The following is a 24,598-nucleotide window of genomic DNA, read 5'->3' as shown; positions in this document are numbered from 1 at the left end:
CCAAAATTTTAGTTGTAACAACCAATACAACATGCCAACAAGTCCACTCAAATAACACTAACCAAAAAAAAATCTGCTAAAAGAAATGGTCCAGAACAGATATGGTCCAGAAATCATTCGCTTTCAGATTACTGCATGCCCAAGCCTCTTGCCCATTTTGTATGAGTGGTCTTACAATGTTCTATGGGAAAATTGAGGATTTGTGCTAGCTATCATTTTAGCTTATTTGAATTCTTTTTAATTTTATTAGAAAGTTATTGCAGTTACTGCATGACTACTAAAAGATAGTGTGAAAGAACAACCCAGAGAATATTCTTTACATCAATTAGAAATCACACAAAAATAATTTCTTGGAATCTCATGTTGCATTTATAATGCAAAAGCATATGTATTAAGTCTTCTGTTGTTCATCTGTAAATTAAAGACAGTTCTAATGGTTTAAGATGAAACATATAACAGGTCACATCAATGAAATATACCGCAGTATATTTACAAGGACACAACCAGTCACCATCCAGGAAGACAGTTCTCCATTAACATTAACGTTCAATCATGTAAATTAGGTGTCATAAATTTAACTGTCTCTGAAGTGAAACAAATTAAATACGATAAAATAGGATATCTTATTTTATTCCATTTAGCTCTTTGGCCAGGCTGACTCCAGATTCAAGTATTGTGCAAACCTATTTCATACTGAAACACCATCCACCGCGCAATGTGCCAAAATGTCCTGATTTTGAAATTGCTGCTGTTTCAGCTTTTTGGAAAATTGCTGCAATTTACAGATTAACAATTCGAATAAAATCATCAATCATTATTTTAAACATCATTACTTTTAGAGGGCTTGTTCGCTTTTACAAAATCAGAAATGTTTGTTAGGAAATGGATCATTTTCAAGCGCAGGCATCCTCCATCAGTACTAAGCTCTTCCAAGTTAGATGTTGTCCCATCAAGTGAACGGCAAAGATCCCTCTACTCAAATAAATTTCTTAACCCCAAACATGCATCCCTCCTTTAATAGCTATTTGTATGCTAATTCTCACTTTCCATTATTCTGATACTTTTAATTAGATTCCTAACTTCCAAATGCTCTACTATAATATTATATTATATATCTCAGTTTGGAGCCTTTACAGAAAACACAGAAAAACGTCTGAACCCATTGTTATGGACCAGGCCAGACCCCTCCAAACCATTTCAAGAAAGTAGCCCAGACCCTAACTTTGCTAGTTGTTCTAGCAGGTGTAACGTGGATATTCCAGGAGGGATGCAGCTGGTCAAACCATTTAGTTTTAAACATAACAGAATTTATTTACAAGATTACAGACAAAAGAGAACAGAATACAGAATAATGTAACCTATCAGAAAGTCCAACAGATCATACCAACTTAATGATGCTGTTCCAAATACTTGCAACAATCCCCTAGGCACAAAAGGTAAAATCAAACACAAAATCTTACAGGAAAGAAAGAGATGGCAGCATGGATTCCCCCCCCCCCCCCCAACCCCCGCCCCCCACATCTCCCTTCTCCCTCCATGTACCTGTTTCTTGCTCAGCAGCCTCAAACTGCCTGACTGCTTTCAATGAATAGTCAGACTGCCAAAACCAAATCAAACCAGAGAAAAACTGAACTAGGAGAACTGGCCACTCGCCTTTTATTGTGAAAGTGTCTTTTTTTCCCAAAAACTTGAAAGCGTTTTGACTGAGGCAGTATCTATTAGCTATAATCAAACTGGACCTAAAACCCTTCAAACTTAGACTTTTCAGAGTCTGTGTCTTTTATTATGTCTTTGAAAAAAAAAACAAGAACAACATGATGTTGTTAAAGGAGCAGCACTATCATACCCACCAAATTGAAACTTTGTGGTGGAAATATAGGGAGCTAACAGACAGCATCACTCAATCTGTGCAAATCCACACCAATAAATCAAGAATTTGTTTCAAGTTCATCTTTAGAACTAACTAATCAATGTCCTCTCTGGAGAAACAGTTCGACTGGGACAACACTACTATTATAGGACAAGCCAAACAGAGAACAGCCAGGGAATTCCTAGAGGCATGGCACTCATCCACAGATTCTACCAGAAAACACATCAATCTGGACCCAATATACCGGCCACTGCAGCGGACAGCTGGAACTGACAACCGGAAGCGGCAGAGACAAGCCACTATAAATGCCAGAGGAAACAGCACAGAAGCGCTTCACAGGAGGCTCCCAAGCAGTGAGGATGTCACGTCGACAGGGGATGAAACGTCTGCAACACAAATTCCCAGCTCGGCGAACAGACTCACAACAACGAGCATCCGAGCTACAAATCTTCTCGCAAAGAAAACATGTATACATTTTTCATATTAAATAGAAATGTTTTATTTTTAGGTAAATTACTTTCACAAACATGAAGTAGAACAAACTCATTTCTGTATAAAAATACATACCAGCTAATAATCACACTAGACCAATATGGCCTGCATGACACATTATGACACTGTTTAAAATACAGTCAGTTACCAAAGTTAGGAATGTCAAAATATTGTGAGTGATATTTTTTAAAAATTAAGCAAATTAATGCCTCACTTTCAACAGAGATATTGATATTGTTTGCTGCCATCTTCATTAATATTTCAATCATGCAGTTTTTGCTGTTATGTCTGTTTTTGCTGGCTGTCAATTTTTTTAGAAGAAATATTGCATCATCTCCTTTATACTTCATCTACCAAATATAAAGATGTAATATTTATCTGACTGTACAAAAAACTGTTAATGGAATACAGTTATTCACTCAGAAATATACCAGATAAAAATCATGTTCATTATTTACATCCATAAACTGTTTTTCATGCAGACAATGTAGTCAATCATATAATATCCCGACACATTATTTCTAAAGTAACAAAATACACTGCTATTAAATACATACCCACCCTATCATATGCAAACATACTGTCATAATACACAAACACACCATTATTCAAACAGTGGAGTATTCAAACCATGTATTCATGAACAGGTTAATGCTATTTCATGGGCATATCTGTAGCCAATAACACTTACAAACAGTGAGGTAGATTTAACTTAAAAGTGTATTCTGCTGTTTCAGCACACCATTTACAAAGTTTGAAAAATATATTAAATTGATTAAGTTTGTACATATTATTTATGTACACAATTACTTTGAATGTGCTTTGAAATCATTGCTTCATTTGATGCATTAAATTCCATTTCCTATTCCTCAGAGCAATCTTTTGGCCATATGACTGAAATCCACTCTGGTCATCGATCTGTCCAATCTCATTAAGTCAGAGTTCAGTAAGAACTCAAACAAAGACAGAAATTGCCAGAGAAACTCACTGGGTCTGGCAACATCTGTGAAGAAAACAGAGTCAATGTTTCAAGTCAAGTGACCTTCTTCAGAACTCTTCTGGGGAAGGGTCACCTGAACCAAAGTATTGACTTTTCTTTCTCTCCACAGATGATTTCAGACCTGATGGGTTTCTCTTGCAATTTCTGTTTTTGTTTCAGATTTCCAGCATTCCTCAGTTCGAGAACTCTTTGGTTTAGTCTGTTAAATGCATCTCAGCCCATTTTGGTAAACCAACATCCATTCTGTAGTTTGTGAGCATGAATTGCAGAGTTTCATCATATTATTTACTTTAAGTCAAATTTGTTTCATCTTAAAAGGTGTCTTGTTTTAATTTCCATTCAGCTGGTCAGTCTTTCTTTCATACGCTAGGCTGTAGCTTGGCCTCCAACAGTTTTGGCAAGCTCTTCACTGAAGTGTCAATCCCTGGTCCCTTGCCAGTACAGAATGGCAATCCATTCCGTGGAAGCAGCCAACACGTGCTGTTTTCTTTGCTTTGGTTAACTGGCAGTTTGTCAGCGCTTGCAATCCCTGCATTGTGCCACAGGGCTTGCCATGGAAACCGGGAATCTCTTCAGTTTATCGTGACTGTCTTGTCTTACTTTCCTTATTCTGTATATCCATTTCATTGATGTAGGTAAATGTTTGCTGTTTGCTGACTCCAACCTTCAAATCAAAGCATAAATTATGTGACCACTGTTTGTTTTATAGTAAAGTCATATTGACAGATCTATAAATGGTTGTAGTGGAACGTTGCATATATGTTACAATTTATTTCTATTTTAAACCAAATTAATTTCTGACAATAACCTCAATTCACAAATAAGAATTCATCTAAGAGAATCTTACAGAATGATCTCAAAACTCCCTGAAGTAGAATTTTGTTTAACTACTTATTTTGTAATTAATCAATCTCAATTCTGAACACTGAAATATATTGAGGGTAAATTATAATATTTCCTCTGGTCATTGCTTGTAGTGACATTGCAAATCTGCTCCTTTAGACTTACACTTCTGTTCAGAGGACATGTTTCATCAATGCATATGCTGTCACTAACAGGTAAAAAAACAGAGATAATCTTCCCTCTGTTGTTTTACAAAGCTTTTAGACAAATAGAAATATGGTGAAGCTGATGCTTCAGATGATAAGTGAAAATGAGTGAAATTCACCTTTTAATGGTGTTAAGGAGATGATAAACACATTTCAGTCCTGTGCATTTTGGTTTGTTATGGTCCGTTCTATCTGAAGCTTCTACTGTGTTCTGCTTTTGTACTTTAACTTTGACTGAAAATCTGCAGAGAAAACAAAATGAGGTTGTACATTAATTTTACAGAATCAACAGCAATTCACATTATCAGCAGTAGCCTAGGCAACTTAAAAAAACAAGCAGAATAAAAGCAAAACCTTCAAAGGAATCTTTCAACAAGTTCAATGCTTACTGGTGTAGGGATAATCTCATGATCAAAGATTAGAAAGTGTTGATGTTGGATTAAAACTTGGATGTAATATGTATCATAGGGCTATTTTGAAATATTCTATTCCTGCTACATAATTGTTGATGGAGAGCTCTTACAGCCATGATTTTGATTGCTGCTAATTTTCTGGTAATTAAAGTTAATCATTGACAAATTTGAAGACAAACTTGTGGCAGTTCCAATCTGCACCCTGTTAAGCAAGGATCAAAAATGTACACAATTTACCTTCAAATATATTAGTGACAATGGACTAATTGGTGACAGGGTTTATAGCCCTTTAAATAATTACTCTACAGTGAATGACAACCTGCAACTATTAATAGTTGGATATAAGCACTCAATATTATAGAATAAGATCTTCCGTACACACAATTATAACCCACTTCAAAGTTTTGATTTAATGAAACAGCATTGCAAAAGGAAAGATGTGGAAATCAACAAAAAAATCATCAAAGTTAAAGAACAAAATGAGATAACAAAGGTTTGTATAAGTAACCGCAGAGAAGTGTACTGCAGGCAGGGCAGAACAAACCAAAGTTTGATTAGTAATTCCTAACCCAGTGAAGGTTTGCCATTTCTGTAGATTAATAAATATTATGTACTGACAATTGAAATATAAATGTATTGCAAAAAGGAAATAAAATGTTCTCAGGAACAGCATCCTGAGGGTCAGGAAGAGGGGATCAAGAATCGACAGGAGGAAGGTGTACAGAAGTACAGTTCCAATTTTTAAAATGTACTTTCTGCTCTCATTTTAATATCTTTAAACGTAAACAGTAAAAATCGAAAAACCTAAGAATTTGAACATGTCTGATTGGGGTTTCTCTGCAGTACAGACCGGTGAATGAGAAATAGAAAAATAGAGCATTACAGTGCCCCCACTGTCAGAAAATATAATTGCAATCAGACAGGTTGACGTATACATAATGGCTTATAATTTAAAAGGTTGAAAATAGATCGATGCAAAACTTTGATGTTAAATGTTTCGCTTTCGTGATTTATATGTGCTGAAACTCTTGATAAAGTTAGTTATTACTTGCAGTTATCTTGGGTCTATGTCATAGAGCGATAGAGATGTGCAGCACGGAAGCAGACCCTTCGGTCCAACCCGTCCATGCTGACATCCAAACACAAAGGTAACAAACACCTGCTAGAGACGCTGGGGATCCATGCAGCACTAATAGAGTCATTCATTCATAAAATCGGTTTTTTACTTCCATAATCCACATCATTTAATCCCAAAATAATTAACATTGATCAGTGATTAACCGTGATGACCGAAGGCTTCCCTTATTTCTTTTTGCACGAAAGGAATTTATAGCCTGAATATTTTAGTCCTGGACGGTTTCGCAACTCTTTGGCTTTAGACTTCCTTGTAACCGTAATTAATCTGAAAATGCGAGTGTTGTGGAGGAATTTCTACCTTGGTGTCTGTTGCTCATCTTCACAGAATTGGTAGCACACGCTGTCATCTCGGCTTCCACATTCACACCGGCGCCCCCGGCGCCCCAGCGCTGACAAATTTTCCTTCAGGGACCGTTTGGCCCGAGGGACACTGCCCAGTCCATACGGGACAACCCTCCTGAAAGGAAAGGAAAGGAAAAAACTGTCAAAATATTTCCAAAAGTAATTGCTATCCCTCCCCCCGTGAACATCCCCGGTTATAAAGGTTCACTATGAGGACGATTAGAGAAGTCACCTCGAGTTTTCCCGTCTAGATCATTCAAATGGCAGTATATTGCAGAGAAAACGCCAACAGTCTCTTCACGTTGAAGAGTTTTATTCAGAGATTGGCGTTTAGAATGAGACCATTGACCATCTATCGAAGAGACAGTCAGTCTCCCGCGGGGCAGCTGTCGTTATAAATCCCCGCCACAATAGGTTACCCCGCAAGGCGCCTGTCCATTTCTATTGGATGCTACAATAGCTCTTCGAAATTCGCAGAACAAAGTGTCATTTTTCATAATAGCTGGTTCTCGGGACTGTTCCCTGACTATGTATAACTCCTTACTGCACTTATACATATGCCAGGGATCAATACCTTTACTTTCTGGGTAGAAAGGGTCTGAGGTACTAGGCGTGACTTACTCGGGTGTGTTGATCCAGATGATATCCAAATGGCAGAAGTAGATGCATTCCTTGTCCAGAAAAGAGGAGCAGGAACAGCGCTTGGTGCGGCTGAGCCGGCGGGCAATCGAGCTGGAAACTTGGCTGGCAGAGGAGCCTGGAGAGCTGGTCACTGCTGCACCCGCAAGGGGGTAACCTGCGGACAGCGACAGACAGGATTGTAAATGCCTCACTGTATCAGAGTGACTACTGGCCTCTACCACAGCTCGTCACTGAAATGTATTATTGATAAGCATTGATCAAAACTTTCTCGAGTGTGAAACTGTAATGAGTGTTTTTTTTTCAATATTTGAATGTAGTGTTGCCTCCTTGTGATTGTGTTTGACCAGGCAGAGGGCACTGGGGTCCCGCTGATGGGGCAGAGGGCACTGGGCTCGGGCTTTGTATACAGCCCGGCTCCGTTAGTCAACATAACCATTAAATCTCGGACTAGTTGCTAATTCAAATCTGGATGGAACATGATGTGGGAGCAATGCGTGCTGCTACTGCCCTCCAGACCCAATCTCAGTTCCAGCACAGTAAAGGGAAACTCCAACAAAACCGGCACCTGGCGTTTTGAGCTGAGGAGATGGTGATTTGTGAAGACTCCTAAAGGCTCCCGGTAGGTCGCAGAGCTTTTGCTCCTGAAAGATTGCCAGTAACGTTACTGAGTAACATGCAGCGTTCTCCTGGAAAATGAGCAGTGTTTGGAGAGCACCTGCTGAGGATCAGTCAGGGAGGCAGCTCCCCTCTCAACCTCACACTGCAGCCAGCGGGCTGTGCGTTGTCTCTTCACACACATTTCCAATTTGAACCCGTCTGATAAGTCAATTGGCAACACATTTCAGCCACAAATGATCAGAATAGATTCCCCCTATAGTATGGAATTAGGCCCTTCGGCCCAACAAGTCCACAGAGTAACCCACCCAGACCCATTCCCCTACATTTACCACTTCACCTAACACTACGGGCAATTTAGCACAGCCAATTCACCTAACCTGCACATTTTTGGACTGTGGGAGGGAACCGGAGCACCCGGAGAAAACCCAACCAGACGCGGGGAGAATGTGCAAACTCCACACAGACAGTTGCCCGAGGCTGGAATTGAACTCGGGTCCCTGCGGGGCAGCAGTACTAACTGCTGAGCCACCGTGTAGCTCCAGTTACTTTCAGCTTTATGAAATTTGCCATCATATAATTCAATGAAAATCGACAGTGCGATGCATTTTGGAGGAAAAAGTCGTGGTCAGGTATAAATAGTACTTCATTACCTGGTTAGCGCACTGCTTAATCCTGTATTAAACACTTCTGTTATAGATTTTTAAATGAAATTATTTATTTTTAAACAGTTTTAATTAAAAAGCCAAACAGATGCAAACATCATAATTAGACACGGCATACCACTATAAATTAGCATTGAATTTGGTACATACGCCTGATGAATGATAGATATATAAGCATTAAAAAGATACACATGGAAAGAGACACGTGTTGCCTGTTCTTATTTTTAAAGTTTTTAATTCAAATTTTCTAATAATTCAAGATTAGTTAAATAGTCTTTGTTGTCTTTTTCCCCATTAACCAGGTAAGGTGCCTTAACACAGAGAACCACTCTGAATTAAGTGAACATTAGACAGTGACAGATTTTAAAGATCTCGTGAGGATTTAAACCCACCTGTTGAAAAGTGCAGTCCCCACAACAGAGGGAGCAGGGAAAAGAACACGTTAAAGTCCATTCTCCAGGAGAAATCAGGGTTTTCTAGTCGGATAGTATTCCTTTCCTTACGGAATGAGTATCGGCAGGTTCTAAGTTAAATGCGCTGAAGTGAACAGCGGAATGAAATCGCGAGCTGCGTGCTTCACTGCAGCGCTGTTCGCCTGTACTGCTGCCACAGGCCAGCCATCCTCCTTTTATAATGTACGCGTCTCTCTGTAAACAGCTCAATGTGCTTTTATCCCAAGACAATGTTATTAGTCACCCCAGAGGAGCTGCAGACTGAGATAAGCAACACGCTGCCTACAAATAACCTCCTCTACAGACGGGGCGAGGCCAGCTCGTTTTTTTTTTAAAACTCTTTTTCTCAGACTTTGCATAAGCTTCTACCAGAAGGGCTACACTCTCCACTGAGGGAGGCGGTCTACACACACTTGGGCAAAAGGCCAAGAGCCAATCAGAAACTCAAATATTGACTGCTTTCTGGAATCGATTCCAAAAGCTTTAACTGAGACTATTGTAGCGAAATGGTAAAGTCCCTACCTCTGAAGCCCGGGTTCAAGTCCCACCTGCTCCAGAGCTAGAACATCATTCGAATGGGTTGATTGAAAATATCTAAACCGAGTTCTCACAGGCTGGGAATAATTTCTGTCAAATACCCTAATAAGCAATGCCCTGACTATCCCAATGCGAATCTAAACACCTTTCACAGTGAACGTATTTTAGATTGAGTTTTGAACTGGAATAAGGATTCGCTTGCTGAAGACTCTGAGGAACTGGTGGAGTTCAAGATATCATGCCACCCTTGCCCTGAGTCGCAGGACTGTAAATACTTTCAGAGCTGGCATTACATACTGGGACTTGAACCCGGATTTGCTAGCGCAGAGTCAGGGACACAACCACTGCACCATAAGGACCCTCTAAATCAGGGAAATGCTGTCACAGGTAGTAAGTATTTTCTAAACAAACAATCTGTTCAGAGATGTAAGTAAATCCCGCTGGAGCATATGGAAATTCAATGTAGGCATTCTAACTCAGTCAAAATCAGAGACATGGACACCATACAAACTGTTAGGTCCAACTCTTCCATGCCAACCAGATATTCTAAATTAATCTAGTCTCATTTGGCCCATATTCCTATTCATATACTCAATCAGACTGCTTTTAACTGTTGTAATTGTATCAGCCTTCACCACCTCCTCTGGCAACACTTTAGAGTCATAGAGATGTACAGCATGGAAACAGACCCTTCGGTCCAACTCATCCATGCCAACTAGATATCCTAACCCAATCTAGTCCCATTTGCCAACACTTGGCCCATATCCCTTCATATACCCATCCAGGTGCCTTTTAAATGTTGTAATTGTAACATCCTCCATCACTTCCTCTGGCAGCTCATTCCATATACGCACCACCCTCTGTCTAAATTTTTCACCTCTCACCCTAAACCTATGCCCTCTAGTTTTGGACTCCCCCACCCCAGGGAAAAGACCTCATATCTTAACCCTATCCATGCCCCTCATGATTTTATAAATCTTTATAAAGTTACCTCAGCCCCTGATGTTCAAGGGAAAACAGCCCCAGCCTATTCAGCCTCTCCCTATAGCTCAAACCCTCTAACCCTGGCAACATCCTTGTAAATCTTTCCTGAATCTTTTCAAGTTTCACAACATCCTACCAACAGGAGGGAAACCAAAATTGCAAAAAATATTCCTGTACAGCTGCAACATGACCTCCCAACTCCTACAATGCTCTGACCAGTTTGGTATGACAGCATACCAAATATCTTCTTCACTATCCTATCTACCTGCAAGTCCATTTTCAAGGAACTGTGTACCTGCCCTCCAAGGTCTCTTTGTTCAGCAACACTACCAGGACCTTATCATTAAGTGTATAAGTCCTGCTCTATTTTGCCTTTCCAAAATGCAGCACCTCACATTTATCTAAATTAAACTCACCTGCCACTCTTCAGCACAGTGGCCCATCTCTGAGGTAACCTTCTTCACTGTCCACTCCAATTTTGGTGTCATCTGCAAACTTAATATCTATACCCCCTCATTCCTTACATATACCTAAGGGGCATGAAAACATTGCCCCTTAGGTCTCTTTTAAATCTTTCACCTCTCGCCCTAAATCCAAGCCCTCTACTTGTGGGCTCCCACACCCTGGGGAAAAGATCTTGACTATACACCCTATCCATGCCTCTCGTGATTTTATAAATGTCTTTATGATCACCATTCAGATACCAACACTCCATGGAAAATAGCCCCAGCTTATTCAGCCTCTCTCTATAGCTCAAACCCCTCAGTCATGACAACATCCTTGTAAAGTTCTCTGCACCCTTTGAAGGTTCACAACATCCTTCTGGTCTCCCTTCTGGTCAGGGAGACCAGAATTGAATGCAGTATTCCAAAAGTTCCCTAATCAATGTCCTGTACAGCCACAACATGACCTCCCAACTCCTATACTCAATGCACTGACCAATAAAGGCAAGTACACCAAACACCTTCTTCACTACCTTAAGTTTAGATTAGATTAGATTACTTTACAGTGTGGAAACAGGCCTTTCGGCCCAACAAGTCCACACCGACCCGCCGAAGCGCACCGACCCAGACCCATTCCCCTACAGTTACCCCTGCACCTAACACTACAGGCAATTTAGCGTGGCCAATTCACCTAGTCTGCACATTTTTGGAGTGTGGGAGGAAACCGGAGCACCCGGAGGAAACCCACGCAGACACGGGGAGAATGTGCAAACTCCACACAGACAGTTGCATGAGGCGGGAATTGAACCCGGGTCTCTGGCGCTGTGAGGCAGCAGTGCTAACCACTGTGCCACCTTGCCGCCCACTGCGGCACAAGTGTACAAGTCCTGCCCTGATGTACCTTACCAAAATGCAGTACCTCACATTTATCTAAATTATGTGCCACTCTTCAGCCCATTTGCCCATCTGATCATGGTCCTGTTGTACTCTGAGGTAACATTCTAAATGACAAACAACAGCTGACACAGTACCGATCCTTGCAGCTCTGCGCTGGTCAGAGGCCTCCAGTCTGAAAAGCAACCCTCCACCACCACACTATGTCTTCTACGTCAGAGCCAATTTTATGTCTAAATGGCTAGTTCTCCCCATATTCCATGTGATCTAACCTTGCTAGCCAGTCTGCCATGAAAAACTTGTCTCATACTTACTGAAGTCTGTATAGAAAACCACTGCTCTGCCTCCATCAGTCTGCTTGGTCACTTCTTCAAACATTCAATGAAATTAGTGAGACACTATTTGTTGCCCACATGGTTGTATATTAACACCTCATCTAATGCCATGAATGATATAATGATATTTTCGGGTGTGTCTTTCATCTCAACAGTCATTTTCATACTAACACTGCAGCAGGTGTCTGGAAAGGGCGGCAGTTTGTCCTATATCGGCAATTGATTCAGGGCTCGAATGAGGTACTCCAACAGGGAGATTAAGCTCCGGCAATTGGTCAGCAGGGTCGTGTCTTCTTAGATTGTCAAAGATGTTTCCAGTTCATTGATAAACAAAGATCCGAAATCAACATGGTCCCGCCAACAACCTGCATTGACTACAGGATGAAATATACTTAGACCATTCAGTCCGAAAAATACTGTGAGGGAAACATTCAGACAAATGGCCAAAACTTTCGTCAAAAAGGGCTATTTTAAGTAAGGGTGGTGAGATTTACGGAGACTATTAACTACTAAACGAAATCTCACCAACTGTAATCAAAGAAGTAAACCTGCATTCGCTTAGAATTTTACTGGAAGTTGCAAAGGAATAATCTCCCCCATTTCTAGTCAATGCAGAGAACGGACACGTGGTTGCTTGCATTTCGCAGCAGGATTTACAGGTCCGTGTATTAAGATGCAGTCAACCACAAGGGGTCAGCGGGAAAAGCGGATTGATGAAATGAAGATGGGCTGTAGCAAACACACCAATTATGCTGATTACATCCTTAAACCAAACTGTAGCAGGCTGTATATTCAAATTGCAAGAGATGTCTAAGACTGAAGTATGCACTAATTAGTTTCACTCTTAGATTGGATTTTAACCAAAAAGATTAGCCGAAAAAGAATCGTTTACCAATTCCTTAATTTAAAATGATAAAACACTAACTTTTACATTCTTCTCAAAGCATATACTGGGAATACAGAACACATGGTCTGTTTGACACTACATTTTTCCACATATGATAAACAATACGATTTTCCTTGAAAACCACCAAGCAAAACATTTACAAAATAAGCATAGAAGGAATCGGAATTAAAACCGACAGTAGTTTAAATTCTAGCGAACTCCTTTGATGCACGATGTTAACATTGAGAATACTCTCGGCAGTGGGTGGAACACACTCGCTTCAGTCTCCATGCATCCACTTTAATTTCTCCCAAGTCCGTACTTTCTCGATGCAAAATTGTCTGCTTTCGTCACGGTGCCTGTAATTAAATAAAACAGTCAATTGCGCCACAACTTCCCAATTCATTGTATACAATAATGCCCAGTATGTTAAAGTATCATGCCATCCACGAAGCATCACTTCAACACTAGAGGGCAGAACATTGCAAGGTAACATGTTCACCTGAGAGAACACACGGCATTGACAATACAGGATCTGGCCATTTAGTTTAATGGTGTTTGTCCCCAATCGAGCTTCTTACCATCCCTTTCTCATCTGCTTACACCACCAACATTTATGCAACATGGATGTGAATGTCCTTGAAGCAATAATCCCCTAAATGGCAGAGACCAAGTGGACTTGACAAATAAACAGCTCTAGTAGTTGGCTGCTGCTAGAACTCTACCAGTGCTCGAGGGTCTTGATCCCCTGCAACAATGTCTCAGATTTAAAAGTAATGTGGACTCTAAATCAGGGCTTTCTAAAGTGGGGTTCAGGACCTGACCAAGTTATAATATTTGTATGGCAAAAGTGAGGACTGCAGATGCTGGATTGGAGTCCAGATTAGAGTGGTGCTGGAAAAGCACAGCAGGTCAGGCAGCATCTAACAAGCAGGAAAATCAACGTTTTGGGCAAAAGCCCTTCATCAGGAATGAAGGCAGGGAGCCTCCAGGGTGGAGAGATAAATGGGGGGGGGGGGGGTGGAGGTGGGGCTGGGGAGAAGGTAGCAAAGAGTACAATAGGTGGATGGAGGTGGGGATGAAGGTGATAGGTCAGAGAGGACGGTTGGAGAAGGTAGCAAAGAGTAGGGGTGGCAGGGTTCAATTCCCGCCTCAGGCGACTGACTGTGTGGAGTTTGCACGTTCTCCCCATGTCTGCGTGGGTTTCCTCCAGGTGCTCCGGTTTCCTCCCACAGTCCAAAGATGTGCAGGTCAGGTGAATTGGCCATGCTAAATTGCCCGGAGTGTTAGGTGAGGGGGTAAATGTAAAGGAATGGGTCTGGGTGAGTTGCTCTTCGGAGGGTCAGTGTGGACTTGTTGGGCCGAAAGGCCTGTTTCCACACTGTAAGTAATCTAATCTGAGTATAGTGGGTCTGACCTATCACCTACATCCCCACCTCCATCCACCTATTGTACTCTTTGCTACCTTCTCCCCAGCCTCACCTCCCCTCCCCCCGCCCCCCCCCCCCCCCCCATTTATGTTTCCACGCTGGAGGCTCCCTGCCTTCATTCCTGATGAAGGGCTTTTGCCCGAAACATCGATTTTCCTGCCCCTTGGATGCTGCCTGACCTGCTGTGCTTTTCCAGCACCACTCTAATCTATAATATCTGTATCCCTGTTCCCATAAACTCCCAATTTCACAACCCTGTACTCCCCTGCTCATGGAGATCTCACTGAATGGTCCATACAGTATCCAAGCCTGGTGATAGAATGATGATAGGGAAATACTGCTCAAAATTATTGTAAATAATTCTGACTCGAATGCTGATGGTACTATGTTTTGACTCATTGAATCGGGGTAGCACAGTGGCTCAGTGGTTAGCACTGCTGCCTCACAGTACCAGGGACTCAGGTTCGATTCCAATCTCGGGGGACTGTCTGTGTGGAGTATGCACATTCTCCCTGTATCTGCATGAGTTTCCTCTTGGTGCTCTGGTTTCCTCCCACAGTCTAAAGTTGTGCAGGTCAGGTGATTTGGCCATTCTAAATGCCTGTAGTGTTAGGTGCATTAGTCAGAGGTAAGTGGGTTACTCTTCGGAGGGTTAGTGTGGACTTGTTAGACCGAAGGGCCTGTTTCCACACTGTAGGGAATCTAATCAATGTGTGCAATATTAATATTCAAATCACAGTTTCTGATCCAACACTCTTAAAAAGGTCTTTTGAATAAAGTGACTGTGATTTTGATATATTTGGAAAGTTTCAAGAATCAATAATTTTCCTAAATGCAACAGTCATTGAAAGGATTTCACTCCATTTAGCCTGGATGCTGGTGTCACATCAAGAGGCAAGGTCCTGGGCTTCACTGCTGCATATTAACCTGGGCTGCATTGACACATTAAGAGTCATTGCCTTGGGTTGCATTGGTGCATTAAAATGCTTTAGCCTGAGCTGCATTGACACTTTGACAAGTGTTGACCTGTCTGCAGTGGTGCATTGAGAGGCTAATGCAGTTCTTTGGCTGTGACAGAAATAGTGTGTCTTTGGAGCATATATACACAATGCCAATGGATCTATCAGTTTTCTTCTGGCTAAATGGATTCTGCATTAGCACTGTAAGAGATGTGGCATATAACATAAACAATGAGATTACATGAACAAAAATGTTACAAGGCTGTAAGGACTTTTTCTTGGATGGAGTGATTGAGTAGTCAGTTCTTCCCCTTCTGATGGAGAACTGCCTTCCTCTCTTCAAATTACCTGTTACTAACATGAAGCTCCTTCTGGTGCTGGGCAGATTCTGTTTCCCTTGGCTTGGGCCCAGTTCTGTCACTGGCTCTGGATACTTCTGGGCTGGAAAGTATCCACTAGAGCCAGATGCAACTTCAGTGAGTTCTCCATCTCTTCCCATCCCAATTGACTTCAATTGCTGTACTCATGTTGCCTGGATTCAGACAGATTCCATTGGAGAAGTGATATTAACAAAACTTTCAGAGCAATTTACACTGGTGATGCAATTAGATTTACAAGTTTTATATACTGTTTGCAATTCGGTACTGAATTGTCCATGCAAGTCTGTGAAATGAAAATTTATTTACCGCAATCAAAATCACTGAGTTGATAGATGTTGGAGAATATATACAGTGTCCATTTCAACATTTCTGTTCTCACCTTCATCAGAATTGTGAGGGGGACATCTTCACTGTTGATGCCTGGAACCCAGAGTCTTGAGACACAATCCATCTTAAGTTTGATCTATTTACAGACTTCTGTAGGCAGAGAGTAGGAACAATCAAATGTGAATTACTATTGTGGCAAAATATGGACAATTGATTTTTTTCAGGTTCCACCCCTAATTTTAATACCTGAGGCCTTTGTGGGCTAAACTTGTTATAAGAAGGAAGAAAATGGACCTAATATGGCTGCAGTGATCATCTGACCACAGATTAAGATAAACTCAGAGTTCCAACATGGAATAAACAAAATCATGTGAATTAAAATTACTATCGTACTTAAAGGCATTGCGTTAGGCATCAAATAACTCAAAAAATCTGTTTCAATTTTCAATTTCCATTGCACACATTAGACAAAGTAATAGAGATATACAGCATGGAAACAGACACTGCGGTCCAACTTGTCCATGCGAACCAGATAGCCCATTTGCTAGCATTTAGCCCATATCCTTCTAAATCTTTCCTATAGATATACCCATCCAGATACCTTTTAAATTTTGTAATTGTACTGGCCACCACTTCCTCTGGCAGCTCATTCCACACATGTACCACCCTCTGTGTGAAAAAGTTGCCTCTTTAGGTCTCTTTTAAATCTCACCCCTCTCATCATAAACCTATGCCTTCTAGTTTTGGACTTCCCCACTCAGAGAAAAGACCTTGTCTATTTAGCTATCCATGCCCCTCATGATTTTATAAACCTCTAAGGTCACCTCTCAGCCTCTAACCATCCAGAGAAAATAGCCCCAGCCTATTCAGCCTCTCCTTATAGCTCAAACCCTCCAAACCTGGCAACATCCTGTAAATCTTTTCTGAACCCTTTCAAGTGCTGCCACATTCTTCCTATAGCAAGGAGATCAGAATGGCACACGGCATTTCAAAAGTGGCCTAACCAATGTCCTGTACAGTCCCAACATGACCTCCCAACTCCTGTCCTCAGTGCACTGACCAAGAAAGGCAAGCATTCTAAATGCCTTTTTCACCATCAAATCTACCTGCAACTGCACTTTCAAGGAACTATGAATTTGTCTCTTTGTTCAGCAACACCCCCCAGGACATTACCATAAAGTGTTTAAGTCCTGCCCTGATCTGCCTTTCCAAAATGCAGCACCTCCCATTTATCTGAATTAAACTCCATCTGCCACACCTCAGCCCTGTGGCTGATCAGATCACAATCCCTTTGTATTCGGAGGTAACCCTTTTCGCTGTGCACATAAACTCCAATTTTAGTGTCATCTACATACCTACATACCTACTAACAATAGGGCGGCACGGTGGCACAGTGGTTAGCACTGCTGCCTCACAGCGCCAGAGACCTGGGTTCAATTCCCGCCTCAGGCGACTGACTGTGTGGAGTTTGCACATTCTCCCCGTGTCTGCGTGGGTTTCCTCCGGGTGCTCCGGTTTCCTCCCACAGTCCAAAGATGTGCAGGGTCAGGTGAATTGGCCACGCTAAATTGTCCGTAGTGTTAGATAAGGGGTAAATGTAGGGGTATGGGTGGGTTGCGCTTCGGCGGGTCGGTGTGGACTTGTTGGGCCGGAGGGCCTGTTTCCACACTGTAAAGTAATCTAATCTAATCTAATACCTCCTATGTTCACATGCAGATCATTTATATAAACGATGAAAAGCAGTGGACCCAGCACCGATCCTTGTGGCACACCACTGGTCACAGGGCCTTCAGTCTGAAAAGCATCCCTCCACCACCACTATGTTTTCTACTTTTGAACCAGTTTTGTAGCCAAATGGCTAGTGCTCGCTATATTCCATGTACACTAATGTTGATAATCAGTCTACCATTCTACCTTGTTGAATGCTTTACTGATGTCCATATAGACCATGCCTTCATTAGTCCTCTTTGTTACTTCTTCAAAAAACTCAGGTTAGTGAGACACGATTTCCCATGCACAAAGCCATGTTGACTAGATCTCCCTGTGTCTGCGTGGGTTTCCTTCGGGTGCTCTGGTTTCCTCTCACAGTCCAAAGATGTGGAGGTCAGGTGAATTGGCCATACTAAATTGCCTGTAGTGTTAGGTGCATTAGTCAGGGGTAAATGTAGGGGAATGGGTCTGGGTGGGTTGGTCTTTGGAGGGTCGGTGTGGATTTGTTGGGCCGAAGGGCCTGTTTCCACACTGTAGGGAATCTAACCTAATCAGTCTTTGCCTTTGCAAATACATGTAAATCCTATCCCTCAGGATTCCCTCCAACAACTTGCCCACCACGGATGTCAGGCTCACAGGTCTCTAATTCCCTGGCTTTTCCTTAGCACCTTTCTTAAATTGAGGCACCATGCTAGCCAACCTCCAGCCTTCCAGCACCTCATCTGTGGCTATCGATAATACAAATATCTCATCAGGGCAATCACCTCCCCAGCTTCCCACAGAGCCTAGACTTGGCAATATACAACTGAAGGAGAAAATGAGGTCTGCAGATGCTGGAGATCAGAGCTGGAAATGTGTTGCTGGAAAAGCGCAGCAGGTCAGACAGCATCCAGGGAACAGGAGAATCGACGTTTCGGGCATAAGTCTGAAGAAGGGCTTATGCCCGAAACGTCGATTCTCCTGTTCCCTGGATGCTGCCTGACCTGCTGCGCTTTTCCAGCAACACATTTCCAGCAATATACAACTGAACCATATTTCAGTAGCTGCTTGATAGGGCAGCAATCAGAGAGAAAGTACATTGATCAATAACATAAAGGAAAATAAATTCTCTCTCTCTCTCTCTCTGTTTCCTTCTCTTCGTTGCAAAATCCAACACAAGTAATAAAACAAATCAAACAAAAAATACTCATTTACTGAGAACTAAAAGATCTTACAAATTCCACCCACGATTGTTGTGGTGACAAAACATTAACCAAGCAGCTGTAGTCTCAGGTGCAGCTATAGCTCTCCCCTTTTTAAAGTTCATAACATGTGTTTGTGCTTTGTGTTTGCTGGCATATGTTAATATATTTTGTGGTGTTAGTAAAGAATAACATTTGCCTTTTAGTGGAGCAATCTGAAATAAGAGATCATAGCTTTAAGCTAAGGAATGACAGATTTACAATAGATGAAGGGGAATTACCTCTTCCAAAAAGTCATGAAACCATGGAATTCACTATTTCAAAGTGTGGTGGATGAAGGGATACTGAATAAATTAAAGGCAGACTTTAAATTTGTAACAAGTTAACGGGTTTATGGGGAGCAGGCGGAAAAGTGAATTTGTAATCAGCGATGATCGTATTAAATGGTGGAGCAGGTTTGAGGGACTGAATTACTCTCCTCATACTTATGTTCTTTGTTGTGGTTCTGTTCGCCGAGTTGGGAATTTGTGTTGCAGACGTTTCGTCCCCTGTCCAGGTGACATCCTCAGTGCTTGGGAGCCTCCTGTGAAGCGCTTCTGTGGTGTTTCCTCTGGCATTTGTAGTGGTTTGAATCTGCCACTTCTGGTTGTCAGTTCCAGCTGTCCGCTGCAGTGGTCGGTATATTGGGTCCAGGTCAATGTGCTTATTGATTGAATCTGTGGATGAGTGCCATGCCTCCATTCCTAGAAACATCTGCAACACAAATTCCCAGCTCGGCGAACAGAACCACAACAACGAGCACCCGAGCTACAAATCTTTTCACAAACTTTGAACTTATGTTCTTTCATTCAAGAAAGTCTTGTAATTGGCCCCTTAATTATTACCAGCAAACTGAATGTGTCCTTAAAAAAGAAAGGGGATTAAAAAGAGAATAGCTTATTCACCCCTTATCATCTGGATCATGACACGGTATATAGACAGGCCAACAAGGGGCAAGGCTACATTAGATTTGGTACTGGGTAATAAACCTGGCCAGGTGTTAGATTAGAGGTAGATGAGCACTTTGGTGATAGTGACCACAATTCAGTTATGTTTACTTTAGCGATGAAAAGGGATAGGTATATACCACAGGGCAAAAGTTATAGCTGAGGGAAAGGCAACTATGATGCGATTAGGCAAGATTTAGGATACATAGGATGGGGAAGGAAACTGCAAGTGTTGGGCACAACTGAAATGTGGAGCTTATTCAAGGACCAGCTACTGCGTGTCCTTGATAAGTATGTACCTGTCAGGCAAGGAGGAAGCTGTCGAGCGAGGGAGCCGTGGTTTACTAAGGAAGTTGAATCTCTTGTCAAGAGGAAAAAGAAGACATATGTTAAGATGAGATGTGATGGCTCAATTAGAGCACTTGAGAGTTACAAGTTAGCTGGGAAAGACCTAAAGAGAGAGTCAAGAAGAGCCAGGAGGGCACATGAGAAGTCATTGGTGAATAGGATTAAGGAAAACCCTAAGGCCTGCCATACGTATATCAGGAATAAAGAAATCACCAGAGTAAGAGTAGGGCCAATCAAGGATAGTAGTGGGAAGATGTGCGTGGAGTCAGAGGAGATAGGAGAAGCGCTAAATGAATATTTTTCATCAGTATCCACACTAGAAGCAGACAATGTAGTCGAGGAGAATACTGAGAGACAGGCTACTAGACTAGATGGGATTGAGGTTCACAAGGAGGAGGTGTTAGCAATTCTGGAAAGTGTAAAAATAGATAAGTCCCCTGGGCAGAATGGGATTTAACCTAGGATTCTCTGGGAAGCCAGGGAGGAAGGAGATTGCCGTGCCTTTGGCTTTGATCCTTATGTCGTCATTGACTACAGGAATAGTGCAAGAAGACTGGAGGATAGCAAATGTTGTTCCCTTGTTCAAGAAGGGGAGTAGAGACAACCTTGGAAATTATAGACCTGTGAGGCTTTCTTCTAGAAATAAGTTAATTAGGGATAGTGAACACGGTTTCTTGAAGGGTAGGTCATGCCTCACATACATTATTGAGCTCTTTGAGAAGGTGACCAAAAGAGATGGAAGAGGATAAAACAGTTGATGTGGTGTATATGGATATCAGCAAGGTGTTTGATAAGATTCTTTATGGTAGGCTATTGCACAAAGTACAGAGGCATGGGATTGAGGGTGATTTAGCAGTTTGTTGTTTGTCATTTTTATAAATGACCTGGATAAGGGCCTGGAAGGATGGTTAGTAAATTTGCAGATGGCACTAAGGTCAGTAGAGTTGTGGATAGTGACGAAGGATGTTGTAGGTTACAAAGAGACATAGATAAGCTGCAGAGCTGAGCTGAGAGGTGGCAAATGGAGTTTAATGTGGACAAGTGTGAGGTGATTCACTTTGGAAGAAGTAACAGAAATGCATGGTACTGGGCTAATGGTGAGATTCTTGGTGGTGAGCAGAGAGATCTCGGTGTCCAGGTACAGAGATCCTTGAAAGTTGCCACCCAGGTTGATAGGATTGTTAAGAAGGCATACAGTGCCTTATTGGTAGAGAGATCGAGTTTTGACCCATGAGGTCATGCTGCAGCTGTACAAAGCTCTGTTGCAGCCACACTTGGAGCATTGCATACAGTTCTGGTCACCGCCTAACAGGAAGGATGTGGAAGCTTTGGAAAGGGTGCAGAGGAGATTTACTAGGATGTTGCCTGGTATGGAGGGAAGGTCTTATGAGGAAAAGCTGATGGACTTGAGGCTGTTTTCATTAGAGAGAAGAAGGTTGAGAGGTGACTTAAAAGAGACATATAAGATAATCAGAGGGTGAGATAGGGTGGACAGTGAGAGCTTTTTTTCTTGGATGGCAATGGCTAGCACGAAGTGACATATGCTTTAAATTAAGGAGTGATAGATACAGGACATATGTCAGAGGTAGTTTCTTTACTCAGAGTAGTAGGGACATGGAATGCCCTGCCTGCAACAGTAGTAGACTCACCAACTTTAAGAGCATTTAAATGGTCATTGGATAAACATATGGATGAAAATGGAATAGTGTAGGTTAGATAGGCTTCAGATTTGTTCCACAGGTCGGCGCAACATTGAGGGCCGAAGAGTCTGAACTGCGCTACAATGTTCTATGTTCTATGACACAGACCTCAAAATGCACAGTAAGTTTGCTAAGATTTCTGGTTCCGCTCTGTCCATTTGGTAGAAAAACAAATTTCCCTCATTTCATTGAAATTCACTTGAGAGTATATAGAATCCAAACTTTGAAGAGCTCGTTATCTTTTTTTCTGCTCTTCTCAGTTGTAGTTCATCGAGTCACCAATACTTAGTTAGACCTTGATACAGGGTGGACTTGGAATCAAAATGTTTTGTATATTCTGGAATAGAAACTAGCTGCAGAATCTTTTTCCAAAGAACCTGATATAAATAATACTGATATGTTCACTTATGATAAAATAAATATAACAGAGTTACCATTTAAAAACTTCATTTAAATCAGCAGTATTGAAAATCATGTTGTTAAATAAAGCCCGCCGACCAGACTGAAAAACATCATCAAGGCAAAGATTGGTGGTTGTAGTAATAACGTTTGTTCAAATCTACTTACCAACATTCAAATGACCCTTAATGTATCAGCTTGAGAAGGGAAGAAAGAAGGAGAGGATACTGCAATGATGAAGGGGAATATTACAGTTCTGGAGAGAGAGGGAATGTTCTGAAAGGACAAAGGACTGAATTTATTTGGGGTAGAGCTAAGAAATAATAGAGATATCATCACAGCGTGAGTATTCAGTCAGTCACCTACACTGCTGTGGAAAAAGAGGGACATTCAAAAAAATATAGAAAAATGACAATGGAAAACTTTAGTTATTCTACTATTGTCTGGATGGTAATATTGTAAAGCAAAGAGAGGAGAAAGCATTTCTTAAGTGTATCCAGCAGAATTTTCCTGATCAGTATGTTCAAGACACAAAAGATTGCTGAATCTGATTCAGGGGACAAATGTGGATTGACTGACTCAAGAGTCAGTATGGGTGCTTTGAGGGAAAAGTGATCAGAACATAGAACATAGAACAATACAGCACAGAACAGGCCCTCCGGCCCACGATGTTGTGCCGAACATTTGTCCTAGCTTAAGCACCCATCCATGTACCTATCCAATTGCCACTTAAAGGTCACCAAAGATTCTGACTCTACCACTCCCACAGGCAGCGCATTCCATGCCCCCACCACTCTCTGGGTAAAGAACCCACCCCTGACATCTCCCCTATACCTTCCACCCTTTACCTTAAATTTATGTCCCCTTGTAACACTCTGTTGTACCCGGGGAAAAAGTTTCTGACGGTCTACTCTATCTATTCCTCTGATCATCTTATAAACCTGTATCAAGTCACCCCTCATCCTTCGCCGTTCCAACGAGAAAAGGCCTAGCACTCTCAACCTATCCTCGTATGACCTATTCTCCATTCCAGGCAACATCCTGGTAAATCTTCTCTGCACCCTCTCCAAAGCTTCCACATCTTTCCTGAAGTGAGGCGACCAGAACTGCACACAGTACTCCAAATGTGGCCTAACCAAAGTCCTGTACAGTTGCAACATCACTTCACAACTCTTGAATTCAATCCCTCTGCTAATGAACGCTAATACACCATAGGCCTTCTTACAAGCTCTATCCACCTGAGTGGCAACTTTCAAAGACATATGAACATAGACCCCAAGATGCCTCTGTTCCTCCACCTCACTAAGAACCCTACCGTTAACCCTGTATTCCGCATTCTTGTTTGTCTTTCCAAAATGGACAACCTCACACTTGGCAGGGTTGAACTCCATCTGCCACTCCTCACCCCAGCTCTGCATCATATCCAAGTCCCTTTGCAGCCGACAAGAGCCCTCCTCACTATCCACAACTCCACCAATCTTCGTATCGTCTGAAAATTTACTGACCCACCCTTCGACTCCCTCATCCAAGTCATTAATAAAAATTACGAACAGTAGAGGACCCAGAACTGATCCCTGCGGAACTCCACTTGTAACTGGGCTCCAGGCTGAATATTTACCATCTACCACCACTGACTTCGACCGGTTAGCCAGTTTTCTATCCAATTGGCCAAATTTCCCTCTATCCCATGCCTCCTGACTTTCCGCATAAGCCTACCATGGGGAACCTTATCAAATGCCTTAACCATTCTCTAAATTTAGTATTTTCAAACATCAAATTGTTCTGAGTTCTGAAGAAGGGTCACTGGACCTTAAATGTTAAGTCTGCTTTCTCTACGAAGATACTGCCAGATCTGCTGAGGTTTTTCAGCAATTTGTATGCATTTTATATTGTTCCTTGTCCTTTTCCATAACTAATCTAAACCTTATGATGCTATGATCACTTTTCCCTCAAAGCACCTTTACTGATTCAACCGGTAAAAATTCTTCTAACTACTCAATGACAGGCAGTGAGAGTAGGAGGGACCTCTTGTAACGGAAGATTATTGGAACCCTAACCATTGTGAATTGTAGCTCTAGGTTACAATTCTAGGTAGCTCTATGGCATGTCCATAGCAACTGAGACAGCGACGTGAACATGATTGTGTCAGTTTGGTGGGCGGTCAGTGTGGATCAAATACGTTGAAGGTGTTCAGTCCCCTTCTCAACTATAGAATCATACTGCATGGAGACAGATCCTTCGGTCTAAATAGACCATGCTGAGCATATTCCCAAACTCGTCAGACTTGCCTGTGTTTGACCCAAATCCCTTCAAATCTTTCCGACTCACATACTTATCAAAATGTCTTTCCAAATTTGTAACTGTACCTGCATCCATCACTTCCTCGAGCAGTTCATTCCACAAATGAACCACTCCCTGTGTA

General features: G+C 41.8%; 1 protein-coding gene across 1 annotated transcript; it reads right to left on the bottom strand.

Moving 5' to 3' along the window:
* Window positions 1–1,626: 1,626 nt before the first annotated feature.
* On the bottom strand, window positions 1,627–8,883 carry edn1 (endothelin 1). Its single transcript, XM_043718954.2, has 5 exons — window positions 8,618–8,883; window positions 6,925–7,099; window positions 6,260–6,418; window positions 4,531–4,653; window positions 1,627–4,026 (listed from the first exon to the last, which is right to left on the bottom strand). Exons 1-5 carry the CDS (start codon window positions 8,676–8,678, stop codon window positions 3,876–3,878), a joined length of 669 nt encoding a protein of 222 aa, XP_043574889.1. The 5' UTR covers window positions 8,679–8,883; the 3' UTR covers window positions 1,627–3,875.
* Window positions 8,884–24,598: the final 15,715 nt, after the last annotated feature.

This window comes from Chiloscyllium plagiosum, unplaced genomic scaffold, assembly GCF_037043375.1.
Source record: "Chiloscyllium plagiosum isolate Xiang-an unplaced genomic scaffold, Cpla_swu_hap1 HiC_scaffold_34, whole genome shotgun sequence".
NCBI lineage: Eukaryota > Metazoa > Chordata > Chondrichthyes > Orectolobiformes > Hemiscylliidae > Chiloscyllium > Chiloscyllium plagiosum.
The sequence above is the reverse complement of the archived record's forward strand: the minus strand, read 5'-3'. Positions and strand labels throughout refer to the sequence as shown.

Bases quoted from the DNA above. Each gene is read 5' to 3' on its own strand.
- edn1 (XM_043718954.2), bottom strand. From the start codon at position 8,678: ATGGACTTTAACGTGTTCTTTTCCCTGCTCCCTCTGTTGTGGGGACTG. The intron at 7,100-8,617 runs GTGGGTTTAAAT...CGCTGTCCGCAG, and splicing joins GGGACTGCACTTTTCAACAG to GTTACCCCCTTGCGGGTGCA. The intron at 4,027-4,530 runs GTGAATTTCACT...TTTGATTTGAAG, and splicing joins CTCCTTAACACCATTAAAAG to GTTGGAGTCAGCAAACAGCA.